Source organism: Anabrus simplex, chromosome 1 (genome assembly GCF_040414725.1).
Source record: "Anabrus simplex isolate iqAnaSimp1 chromosome 1, ASM4041472v1, whole genome shotgun sequence".
Lineage (NCBI taxonomy): Eukaryota > Metazoa > Arthropoda > Insecta > Orthoptera > Tettigoniidae > Anabrus > Anabrus simplex.
The window spans coordinates 1,517,466,213-1,517,480,286 of NC_090265.1; the positions used below are offsets into that span (position 1 = coordinate 1,517,466,213).

The 14,074-nt window shown below is 39.2% G+C and overlaps 1 protein-coding gene across 1 annotated transcript in view; it reads left to right on the forward strand.

Moving 5' to 3' along the window:
* LOC136861636 (elongation factor-like GTPase 1) overlaps window positions 1-14,074 on the forward strand; it is a 279,187-nt gene that overhangs the window by 109,539 nt on the left and 155,574 nt on the right. Inside the window, exon 7 of the mRNA XM_067138835.2 lies at window positions 13,530-13,734. Coding sequence (XP_066994936.2) covers window positions 13,530-13,734 — 205 coding nt within the window. The remainder of the gene's footprint in view (window positions 1-13,529; window positions 13,735-14,074) is intronic.

A 14,074-nucleotide genomic window follows, 5' to 3' on the forward strand; every position in this document is an offset into this window, starting at 1 on the left:
TCCCGGTCCCATCCCGCCTCAGTCTAGAATGGGCCGGACTTAGATTTCAGACTTCAAGGCTAGGCACTTACTCTTCAGGTGTCCCGCTCTTCCACACTGGTAGCACTTCCTAACTGTGTTGGTCTCTTCTGTAGCTTTGCTCTTGCGTTCCTCCTCCAGCTGGGCGATAATTCTGCGTAGATCATCAAAGGATCTCGGTTGTGATACTTACACTTGAGGTTAAATTTTATCGTGGAGTAGCTCTATGATTTAAAGTTAAAAACTTTATAATTGATCCGTATTGAACTGAGAATCAGTCTATGATGTCTGGTAAGATCTTGTTCTCGCTTCCATCCGGGTGCAGACGCTTGAAGAGTTGGTATTTCTGTAGGACGAATGCGCTATCTCTCATGGCAGTGGGTTGTGCCTCGGTCAGCAGCTTCCTTTTCACGGAGCTCTTCACCCCTTCAGAATTAAACCTAGCAAGTAATTCCCTGTCGAAGTCCATCCAATTTAAATTCAAGCCCTTCAAGTTATTCGACCAAGTAGCGGCTTGCCCCTTTAATCGCGGTGTGATGAGTTGCATGAAGATGTCCTCTGGTAGATTATCCTTCCTAATAGGCTGACTGATCCCTCGACAAAGATAGTTCGGTTCTCCTCCAGTCACCCATGGCTCTCTTTAATCACCTTCGGGTCTAGGTGTCCTGTATTGCCGGTTAGGTTGGAGGAGGTTAGATGTGTGGCGATACGTCCTGTCTTATACCCAGTAAATTGTCTACTTATTCCGCGTTCTCACTGCCCATCCTCACAGAAGCAGACTAGTTCCAGTGCAAGTTTGCAATTATTCTTTATCATCCAAGCCAATGGGTATTTTTATTTATTTCAACAATCTTCTGATGTTTTACTCTGTCAAAATCCTTCTGGTAATCACTGAAGCAGACATATTTGTAGCAATTCACATCTCTACACATTTGGAACAGTACCTGGATGCTAAATAATGCTGCACATGTGCCAACTGCATTTCTAAAACCAAACTATTCTTCTGTTCTTCACAGATCTGTTACATTCTTTGGTGAATGACCTTCAGAAAAATCTTAAATATATGGCTCATGAGCCTGATCTTCCTGTATTTACCGCATGACTTTGCTCCAAATTTTTTGGGTGGTGTGATAAATTTGAATTTAAGCCATTCTGAAGGAATGTTGTCGGAGTTGTAGATGTCATTGAATACTGCAATTAACCATTTCACATTATCGTAACTCAGAAGCTTTAGAAATTCAGCATTCACATTGTTGGGGCCAGGGGCTTTACCATTTTTAATTGCTTTTATTACAGTTTGTACTTCTTCCAACAGAGTTCTTGGCCCTGTTTTGCCATCTATTTGAGAAGGTTCTGGTCGATTATCATAAAGAGCTGTTCTGTATATCTTTTCAATGTATCTTTAATTTCTTCTTGTCCAACAATTATTTTTCCTTCATTATCTACCAGTTTGTTTTCTTTCCTAGGTCTGTACCTCCCTGTCACCACCTTAACTTTCCGATGAACATTGAAACTGTTATAGATATAGGTAAACTGATACTGTTTGGTAAAATATTCATATTTCCTTTTCTACGAAGATGGCACTGAAGGACAGATAATGGATAAAGTACAAAGAGACTTACAAGAGAACATCATGCACCGGGGAATCACAGATCTTACGTAAATTTGGCTCGCACGTTAAATGAGCCAAGAACAACACAACGGCCAAAACATTTCTTACGGAAATTAACTTATGCGACCTACAGAAAGTGTTAAAAGTTTGCAAGTTTGGTGTGCTTGGCTACGCAGGAGTGCGGCATGTGCTGGGTTCACTCATCGAGGGACTTCACCAATGATCCTCATTCTTATTCCCTTAGCAATTGCGTAGCAAATTGCGAAGATGATGTAGTGGCATTTAGAAAAATAATATAATTCTTGCATTGATTGTGGGTCAATAAAGACAATAGAATAAGATTGCTATGGTAAAAATAAAAGGTTAATCAGTATAACAAGGAACGTTACACACGAAAGCAAGTTACTTCTTATAGTTTATGCAACAATGATCCTCATGGCAGAAATGCTGAGAGCATAAACTGGTTCTATACCAACCACACCTAACGAAGTGAGGATACGTGCAAGTGGAACATTTTAAGTCACCGCTGTCAAAACAGTATTGCGCAGTATGCTTAAGGTTCCCGGGTTTCTTGACAAGTACTGACTTCGGTACCAGGCATATTGCCACACAGGACGAAAACGAGGGGACGATAGTTGCTGGTATGTCAGAGATTGAATTTTCAAGATGGTTTTCTTCTGTGCCCAAATGTAATCAACATTCAGTAATCAAATGGAAAATTCTAAATTCCCATGGAGGGAATTAGATATTTTTCACCAATAGAGCATGTCAAAAATCGAACAGTCAGATAATCTACGTACAAAGCCATTTCATACTCTAAACCTGTATACATTGGTTAAGGGATCATCATCATTTGTATGGTATTTTCACTTTGTGTAGATTTGTGTCCAGAAAAGAAATCCAGAATGAGTGCAACTTTACCGGGCAGTATATTTTGCATGAATATGCCATTAAACTATTTGTTCACTTGTATAGATCCCATTTTTCCAGTTATTGCAACAAATATGAATATTTTCATGCAAAAACATTCTTTTTCACTGTCTTACGAAACACTCCTTTCGACTCTCTTAAAGTGATGCATAAAGACCCCATAAATTCACCACTTGTGGTAACTCTCAGCATTTGGTGTAACTGTGGTTAGTGGACACCATAGATTGCACTGCGGCGGCAACTGATATTCCCCTTTTAAAGTCAATGTCTTTCCCGTACACATCTCCATGCTGAACCTACTCTGATCACTGTTAAACATGTTTTCTAGACCATAGGATTCTATAATAGATTTCACTTCTTCTACGAATATATCTGCTGCTGCCCATGGTTTCTACTTCGTTGTTGGTCTGCTTTTTTGTCGTTACAGATGTTATTTTCCATGACAAAATTCCGTTGCGCTTCTTATAGTTACGTACCCACGTGTGGCATGCTTTGAACCCCGCGCAACTTACATAACTCATATCCCACTGCTGGTTGGTCACATTGTGAATTATTTCATTATTTTGATGGGCGAAAAAAATTTATTTTGTTCTGACCATACATGCTATTGCCCTCAATTTGTTGTAGTTCTTTACATGCTTTTCTCACAAATATACATCTCTTTTGCTTTTGACACGATGGAACTTCCGTTTCACCGACAAAAACAAAAGCGAGCCCTGCTTACCACTTTATCAATATTGAACGGCCTTTCTTTTTAAGCGTATATCAGCATGGCCTCAAATCAGCTATTGGACAGTGTGAGTTGCAGGTAGGATATGGAGTAGCAGCCTCTCAATGAGCAAACCCAGCACGCAGTGCAGTACTACGTAGCCGAGCGCGCCAGTTCAATCATACGAACTTTTAACACTTTCTGTAGGTTGCATGAATTGAAATGTCGTATGGCTTTTAGTGCCAGGATATCCCAGGATAGGTTCAGCTCGCCAGGTGCAGGTCTTTCTATTTGACTCCCATAGGCGACCTGCGCGTCGTGATGAGGATGAAATGATGATGAATACAACACCTACACCCAGCCCCCGTGCCGTAGGAATTAAGGTTAAAATCCCCGACCCGGCAGGGAATTGAACCCGGGACCCTCTGAACCGAAGGCCAGTACGCTGCCCGTTCAGCCAACGAGTCAGACGTTGCATGAATTAACATGACATGACACAACATGAGAACTAAGAATAAATTTATAAATTCAATAGATAAAATAGCTACGAACGCATGCAAATGAGGCGGCGGATTATTAGCTACTAAAAGAAGATAACTCTAGTACCAAATCTGACTGAAATGAGTAGATATTTAATCAAGTAAAATTATGTTTACAATTATGAAAATTGTAGTAATCTATGAAAGAAGGACCTTCTGGTAATTGAAAATATTTATGTACTCCGTTAAAAACTCAAATATTAGTTATGTTCCTTTAAATTAAATTATCTGGATTCAAACAGAAAGATAAAAGTAGAAATTCCTCTTGTGGTGAAGTAGAATTAAACAATAACTTGAAATTTTGAAAAATGAGTAAAGGTACGGTATGTTAAACACGAATGCAAATAATCTAAAGATTACATAAACGATCAGTGAAATTCACTTTCTATTCAAACTCGCATTGGTAATGAAAATTAATCAATCATTTAATTAATAAATTAATTAAGAGCACATTGGAGACAGATTAAATCTCAATAAAATAAATTAATCCACAATGAAATGCAGAAAAAATCATCAACACTGCCAGCATCATAATATTCAACAGCAGACTCATAAAAACAAAAACAGGCTCACGATAATGATCAACATAAGAAACCCTGGCCACGCCTCCCTCACAGAGAACAGCTGAGCGCAAATCAAGATAGATACAGCAAGGAAAATAGGAAATCACAACATAGCTGACAGTTACGAGAACTAAACAAAAGATTTTAGCATATAACCTCAAATTATTTAAGTTTGAGAATGAAATAAGGAATTATTTTCTCCAGAAGGTAACATGTATTGATAAACATTAAGAGGAGCATTCCCCTTAAATAAATGCAGTAGTTTAAAATAATTAACATTGCAGTTGACCATTTAACATGTATTTGGCCTTAATTTGGGCTTGTTTTGAACTTACCAAAGGATACTGGTACAATATAGTGCTTACCATCTAAGGTTTCTTTAACATAACAGTAGTAAAATAATCTTTCTGGGTTATCAACAAGATTTTTACCTAACAGAAAGATAAGGTATAAATAAAGTATAACACAAATGATGAAACAGCCAGGTGAAGGTTACGACAGTAAACCAAAACCAGACGTAGCTAGGCCACTCAAGGGATTAGGCAAGATTACCAAATAAATTCATAATGGAATTAATGTTATAGGCATGTTTTAATTACTCATTTAAATTAAAATACCTAAACGAAGCCCAAATTTATTTGATTGACAATATAAGAAAATGTAGAATAATAGGAAAATAATATTGATTTAACACCAAACTTCATTTGGGGTAACGGCAGTTTTTTTAGGCTACATGTTGCCAGACATCATTTTCAAGAAATTTGAGTAGGTTATGTACATCTTCAAAGTTAATCCACAATTATGAGGAAAATTCATCAGTCGTATAACTCATTACCGAGTGTTGTGACCCCATTGTTTTGTCTCTGGAGAGTTACATGCTTCATAAAGTGCCGCTATCCAACTCGATCTTCAGATTTTCTTAGGATGTTCTGAAGAGGAAGGCCAGTTATCTTTCTAGCCTGATCTAGCCACCTACTCGCTGTCTTTCCACGTGGTATTCTATTTTGCCTTTTATGATAGACTTCTCCAGGTTGTCTCCATCCCTCCTTAAGATATGTCCAAGGAACTGAAGTATTCTTTTATTGACACTCGTAGAGAGACATTTCACTATCATCAGCTCTTTAATGACGGACTCATTTGTTTTCCTTTCGGTCCAAGCTACACATACCATTCTACGCCAACACCACATCTCATAGGCATCTATGTGGTCTCTGTCCTTAGCCTTGACAGTCTATGTCTCACAACCGTAAAAGAAAATGGAAAATACTAGTGCTTCAATCAATCTAATCTTCGTGATTTTTGGATATTGCCCTGTTCTGCCAGATCTTAGTTAGTTTTTTACGTCGCACCGACACAGATAGGTCTTATGGCGACGATGGGATAGGAAAGGTCTGGAAGTTGGAAGGAAACGGCTGTGGCGTTAATTAAGGTACAGCTCCAGCATTTGCCTGGTGTGAAAATGGGAAACCACGGAAAACCATCTTCAGGGCTTCCGACAGTGGGATTCGAACCCACTCTCTCCCAGATGAAAGCTAACAGCTGCACGCCCCTAACCGCACGGCCAACTTGCCCTGTTTAGTTAGTCTACTCATAGCTGCACATCCCAGGACAATACGCCTCTTTTATCTCTTTCTCGCAATTTCCTGTTTCACTTATTCATGACCCAAGGTATACAAAACCAACTTCAGTCCCTTTAATCGATCTGTAAGGTGCACTTGTTCTAACAACCGAACCATAGCACTTGTATCCCATGCAAGCAAAGTCCTACTACACATACTGAATCAATGCTTCAAGCCTTTCTTACAACCTCAGATATCCCTGGAACAAGCAGGTTTCGTGGAAGGGAAAGGTACATGAGAGCAAATTCTGAACATTAGGCAAATATTTGAAGAATGTCGTGAGTTTTGTGTTCCTGTTTTTAACTGCTTTGTAGATTACAAAAAGGATTTTGACTGTGTTGAGTGGGACAAACTATGGAAAGTATTAGATAAATTTGGTGTTCCAGCACATCTCATATCACTTTTGAATTAATTTTGGTGTTTCATCAAGTTGGTTTTTATATCTACATATATAAAAGAACTTGTCCTGACCGACCGACCGAGAGACAGACAGACAGACAGACAGACAGACAGACAGACAGACAGACATTACAAAAAAATTAATGAATATCAGTAATCTGAAAATAAACAATGTTATCACCCTGAAAGAAAATGCCATTGAAAGGGTATCACATTCAGGTACCTAGTGTTTCTGAAATTACATCTCATGTACAACTGTCACTTCAAATTCAAAACTTGTTTGTGTATCTTGAAGCGTTATGTGGTATTAGTACTGCTTTATAATGTTGAAAGCTTGGTCACTAAAGGCTTCATCAATAAGCTGACTATAGAATATTGAACTATGGATGTATGTGTGTTAAGATCGCTTCGGTAGTCCAGATCACCAATGAGAAGGTACTTAGTTGTGCCAGAAAATCATGTGAAGTCCCAACCTTTGAAAAATGCAGGAAGGCAACCTATTTTGGTCACATCTTTTGAAATGATGAATACAGCCTGATACTACTACTTGTGGACAGCAAGATGGAACGGAAACATGCACATGTGGTGCGTACTATCCACAATACAGTAACTCTGATATGGGAAGGGATAACTACTCAATGATTGTCATAACCTTCTTATGACAAGAAGAGGAATAGCAGTTTGAGTTAACCTTATTGACTATTGGTTCTATTTGCCTTATTCTTTTCCCTCTCTGCTCTCCGTCAACACCCAGGTGCACATCATACAGCAGTCTAGAGATTCACTCTTGATCTCTCCTCCAGTAAAGTATGTAGCAAGAAATTTTGACCAATGTGCTTTTCTTCTGTGTGTGTACTATCAACCAAGTTCTTATGTGATAAGTCACTGCTCTCCATCTCTAATTTTTTTTATTTTTTTTATTATTGATGGTAATGGTTCATGGTGTGGGTTACTGTAGTCATGTCCTAGTTTGTGAACCATGAGCAACGGCTGAGTGGCCTAGTAAGTGGTCCTGGAAGTCGGGATACCAGTTGCTATGAAATAGGAGTGGGCATTGTGGACATATTCTGAGTCATAGCCCTCCTTGTGCTCGGGCGGCTGGGACTATACAATCCACTGATGGTCCCTAACCTGTTAAAGGAGAGATCCTCACTTCGACTATGTGTAAGTAGGGTAGCATCCTGCTTCATGAATTCACCGAGCTCAGAACATTTTAAGCAAGCCTCAGACCTATGGGAGTAATGAAGTCCCACTCCCATTTGACAGGCAAGGGACTTCTTGGAAACAACTTGATGAACAAAATGGAATTTGATGGGGAGCTGTCAGTATTAATGGGGCTTATAGAAGAAAGAAAGTAGAACTGGCTGAGTCAGCAAAGAGGATGCATCTGGATGTGCTAGGAGAAGTGATATTTGGGTAAGGGGAGATAACGAGGAAGAGATAGGAGATTATCAAGTGTACTTGACGTGTGTTAAAAAGGGAAGGGCAGAGTGTGGGGTAAGGCTGTTTATAAGGAATACTATTGCATGCAACATAATTTCTGTTAGGCACGTAAATGAGTGAATAATGTGGGTAGATTTGTCAGCTGGAGGAATCAAGATGAGAATTGTCTCATTGTACTCATCATGTGAGGGTGCAGATGAGGTTGAAGTTGAAAAGTTTAATGAAGCATTGAGTGACATTGTAGTCAGGGTCAATAGCAAGGATAGGATAGTGCTAATGGGCAGTTTCAGTGCGAGAGTTTGAAATAGAACTGAAGGATACAAAAGGGTTATTGGTAAATGTGGGGAAGATATGGAAGCTAATGGGATTGGGAAGCATTTGCTGGACTTCTGTGCTAGTATAGGTTTAGCAGTTACAAATACATTCTTCAAGCAATAACCCTTTCAGACTTGAAAGAAAACTGGCGGTGCAAATTTCTGTTTGTATGTCAAAAACTGACTAAAATGGTCTTAAATACATGTATTTTTAGTTTATTCTACAAAATAAAAGTTAACATCTGAAAAAAGCACCCACACAATTGTGCAGGTCAGAACTTAATTCACTACTTACAAAAAAAGAAAATTTTAAAATTTACCTCAGTGCCTGTGAATATACATATGTACATGGTCAGATGTTGTATTTTACAATGTGGAATAATTTAAAACAATTAAAATCATTCTTCAAACACAAGTATACCTTACATTTTCTACACTGAGGATGAGTTTTACTTTTACAGCCCTTTTGGCGGCAGCACTTTTTCATCAGCTCTGAAAGAAAACTGGAGGTGTGAATTTTTGTTTGTAGATCAAAAACTTACTAAAATGCTCTCAACTACATGTGTTTACAGTTTATTTTACAAAATAAGAACCATCATTTCAAAAACAGCACCCACACAATTGTGCGTTTCAGGACTTAATTCACTACTTACACAAGATAAAAAATAAAAACATTCAACTCAATACATGTGAATATACACATGTACATGATCAAATGTTCTATTTTACAGTGTGGAACGATTTTAAACAATTAAAATCTTATATATTACATTTCTCATGTAGAGTACAAGTTCTGCTTTCACTGTCCTTTCGGTGGCAGCACCCAGCACTCCTACATGCATTGCCTATAGGAAAAAACTAGCCCGCACAGTTGTGCATATCAATATTCAAAACCTCATGGTATTATCTATGATGTTGTAAGTTCAAAATTTACATTCGCTAAACAATTTATACACTTCATAGATTACATTCTGATATTCAGTCAAGCTTCTAGATTAATATGATTGCAATAAATAAATACTTACTCTAGGCATTACTGATTCCTGCCATCTTGCCGGTGAATATATTTTTAAACTCTTCTTCCTGCCCCCTGGTTGTCAAGTGCTAAATAAAACCAACTGAAGTACATGCTACATGTCCCTCACAAGCACTGCAGTCCAGTCTAGCACCAAGGAAACGCCAAATAAGCTCAGACATAAATAATATACAAACCCGCACAGTTGTGCATACACGGTCTGAAAGGGATAAGGCTATACACTGCTACACATGGGAAGCTAGGGGTACCAGATAAGTAATAGACTATATCTTAACCGACTTTGAATTCAGGAAGTCTGTTAGGAATGTATGGCTTTTTCAGGGATTTTTCGATGGTACAGACCACTACCTGATCTGTAATTAACTAAGTATCTCTAGGCCTAGGATAGAGAAGGTTAAATCTGTCTGAAACGAATAAGGGTAGAAAATCTTCAAGATGAGGAAATTAGACAGAAGTACATGGATATGATTAGTGAGAAGTTTCGAACAGTAGACAGTAAGCAGGTTCAGGATATAGAAAGTGAATGGGTGGCATACAGGGATGCTGTAGTAGAAGCAGCAAGGGAATGCCTAGGAACAACTGTGTGTAAAGACGGGAAAAGGCAAACATTTCTTGGTGGAATGATGAAGTGATAGCAGCCTGTAAACGTAAAAAGAAGGCTTATCAGAAATGGCTCCAAACAAGGGCCAAGGCAGACAGGGATTTGTACGTAGATGAAAGAAACAGAACGAAACAAATAGTTGTTGAATCCAAAAGAAAGTCGTGGGAAGAGTTTGGTAATAACCTGGAAAGGCTAGGTCAAGCAGCAAGGAAACCTTTCTGGACAGTAATAAAGGATCATAGCAAGGGAGGGAAAAAGGCAATGAACAGTGTTTTGGGTAATTCAAGTGAACTCATAATAGATCCCAGGGAATCACTTGACACGTGAAGGGAATATTTTGCAAATCATTTCAATGTAAAAGGAAATCTTCATGGTGGTGTCGCTTGAGGAAGTAGAGGATAAATAAACTCCATTTTCATAATGCAGTAGGAATAGATGAAATTAGACCTGAAATGGTGAAGTATAGGGATGAAATGGCTTCATAGAGTAGTAAGATTAGCATGAAGGTTTGGTAATGTACCTTCAGATTGAACAAAAGCAGTAATTCCACCTATCTATAAGCAAGGGAACAGGAAGGATTGCAACAACTTTCGAGGTATCTCATTGATTAGTATACCAGGCAAAGTATTTACTATCATCTTGAAAGGGAGGGTGCGATCAGTGGTTGAGAGGAAGTTGGGTGAAAACCAGTGTGGTTTCCAACCACAGAGGAGCTGTCAGGATCGGATTTTCAGTATGTGCCAGGTAACTGAAAAATGTTACAAGAAGAATAGGCAGTCGTGTTTATGTTTCATAGATCTAGAGAAGATATATGCCAGGGTACCGAGGGAAAAAATCTTTGCTATAGTGGGGGACTGTGGAATTAAGGGTAGATTATTAAAATCAATGAAAGACATTTATGTTGACAATTGGGCTGCAGTGAGAATTGATGGAAGAATGAGTTCTTGGTTCAAGGTTCTTACAGGGGTTAGACATACTGTAATCTTTCACCTTTGCTGTTCGTAGTTTACATGGATCATTTGCTGAAAGGAAGTGGCAGGGAGGGATTCACTTAGATGGAAATGTAGTAAGCAGTCTGGCCTATTCTGACAACTTGGTCTTAATGGCAGATTATGCCAAAAGCCTGAAGTCTAATATCTTGGAACTTGAAAATAGGTGCAATGAGAATGGTATGAAAATTAGCCTCTCGAAGACTAAATTGATGTCAGTAGGTAAGAAATTCAACAGAACTGAATGTCAGATTTGTGATACAAAGCTGGAACAGGTAGATAATTTCAAGTATTTGGGTTGTGTTCTCCTAGGATGGTAGTGAGATTGAATCAAGGTGCATTAAAGCTAATGCAGTGAGCTCGCAGTTGCGATCAACAGTGTTCTGTAAGAAGGAAGTCAGCTCCCAGACGAAACTATCTTTACTTCAGTCTGTTTTCAGACCAACTTTGCTTTACGAGAGTGAAATCTGCGTGGACTCAGGATATCTTATTCATAAGTTAGAAATAACAGACATGAAAGTAGCGAGAATGATTGCTGGTACAAACAGGTGGGAACAGTGGCAGGAGGGTACTCAGAATGAGGAGACAGGGGCTAAGTTAGGAATGAACTTAATGGATGAAGCTGTACTCATAAACCGGCTTCGGTGGTGGGGTCATGTGAGGTGAATGGAGGAGGATAGGTTAACTAGGAGAATAATGGTCTCTGTTATGGAGTGAGGAGGAGAGGGAGACCAAGATGACAATGGTTAGACTCAGTTTATAATGATTTAAGATTAGAGGTATAGAACTAAGTGAGGCCACAGAACTAGTTACAAATAGAGGATTGTGATGGTGATTAGTAATTTCACAGAGGCTTGCAGACTGAATACTGAAAGGCATAACAGTCTACAATGACAATGTATGTATGTATGTATGTATGTATGTATGTATGTATGTATGTATGTATGTATGTATGTATGTATGTATGTATGTAATGTACAACCTGTATCTGAAAAGTTTGGTGAATGGTCTCTTGAAATAAAGACAACGTAAGTTACACACAAAACTCCTTTACTGGCCTTCAAAGTAATCTCTGTTAGCTACAACACACTTTTGACATTGACTGTAAAGCTGCTGGAAGTAAACGCTTCTTTTGGAATCTCCCGGAGAACCCTTGTCACGCGTTGTTGGATATCTGCTACACTGTCGAACCGGTGGCCTTTCAGGGCTAATTTAAGACGAGGAACAAAAAACCTGCCGGCGTCAAATTCGGAGAATGCAGAGTGTGTGGAAGAACAGCCACCTGGCGTTCAGCGAGAAAGTGGGTCACCCGGATTGCGGTGTGCGGAGGAGCATTGTCGTGGGCCGAACCAGTCTGATGCGTTGCAATAGCCGTTTCAGAACTCCCTCGCAGAATTCCATGTTGACAGGTGTACTCTGGGGTACAAATTCATGACGAATGACATCATTGCTGTCGAAAACGGTGATCAGCACTGTCTTAATCTTGGACTTTGTGCGCCGACTTTTCTTGGGAGGCGGAGAAGACGCTGAACACCACGCTAATGACTGTCTCTTGGTCTCCGGATCATACTGGTAGCACCACGACTCATCTCCTGTAATGATGGTTTTCAACACCTTCGCATTTTGGTCACATTCGTCAATGAAATCTCCCGACGTTTCCATCCGAGTTTGCTTCTGCTCGTCTGTCAGCTTGTGCGGTACAAACCGGGCACAAATCTTCTGTTTTCTCAAATGTTTGTGAACAATGGTCCTTACACTGTCCTTGCATACACCCACTTCATCTGCTATCATTCGTAAGGATAGTCGCCAATCATTCGCAAGCATCTGTCGCACTCGTTCGATGTTGTCTGGAGATGTGCTTGTGGTTGGTCGACCCGAATGTGACTCGTCCTCAACACCTTCCTTTCTACCTCGAAAGCGTTTAAACTAGTCAAAAACGCACTTTTTACTCACTGCTTGAGTGTGGTAAACTTGCACTAAGGTTGCGTGTGTTTCCGTTGCCGTTTTGCCTAGGTGGAGGTAAAAATTTATATTAACACGTTGCTCTATTGTGCACTCCATTGTGCAATGACACGAGTCCTCACACTGACTCCGTGCGATGTGTTGCAGCATTCAGCTCCATTTAACTGTGTTGAGTTGACCAACAGGGGGCACTTGGTGTCATGTCTCACAATGCGTATGCGTGAGCGCATCGTCCGAACTAACACAGTGTACAAACAAGGAGACCATTCACCAAACTTCTCAGACACAGGTTGTATGTATGTAATGTATGTGTGTATGTCTAATCCTTTCGTGGAAACTCTTGGTGTTCTTGATTCTGACCTGCAGTTATCCTGTTGCTGACTTCAGTTCATTATATTCTTATTTCTTCTAGGTCCTTTATCACACCATATACTGGTGCACTGTAGTTTTCCTTTTATTGAAGATAATTTCACATTAGAAAACTAGAATATCTGAGTTTTTCTCTACATAATGTTGTTGGCACCTTTAAGATAAACTAAAATTATAATTGGTTTAAGATGTTTTTGGAGCTCCACGTCAGTTAAGTTTTTAGAACAGAGGTTATTCACCTGAACAATAAAGGTATGCAGTTCTGCAGAAGTTGGTACTCTTTACTTGCAACAGTGCTGAATTTTAGATTAGATAGGTAGACAGATAGATATAAGGCAGTTAGTGTGGATATGAGAATTGTGTATGTACTCTGAGTAATCGTTGGTTACTAATAACTACCGAAAACATCTTGATAATCTGTTGCAGCATTCAGGACTTTGCTCGTATATTTGCCAAGAAGCTAGGTGTTCAGGAGAAAGTGCTGCAGAAATGTTTGTGGGGTGACTATTACCTACAGAGCAAGACAATGCGTGTTATGCCAGGAGCTCAAGAGAAAGCTAAAAAGCCCCTTTTTGTCCAATTTGTGTTGGAAAACCTATGGGCTGTCTATGAAACCATTGTAATTAGAAAGGTAAGATATTGTTCATATTCATTTTTTGATGTTGCAATTTTATCATGTATTAATTCTAGCAGATATCATTTCTATTTATGAACTTGAATGAATAGCCTGTATATAAAACCATAGATCTCTACCACATGTAATTTTTTGAATATTCAGGTCACAAGGTAAAAGGTAACAATTTCCTAGTTTGGATGGAAGTGGAGAGTTAAGAATGTCTTACGGAGGACAAACCATGAATATGGCAGATTTGAATAGATGAAGGCTCCAATAGGTATGTGGAAATGAAAAGGTTAGAACAGGACAGAATATTATGGAGAGTTGCTTTATATATCTGCGGACTGACAACTCG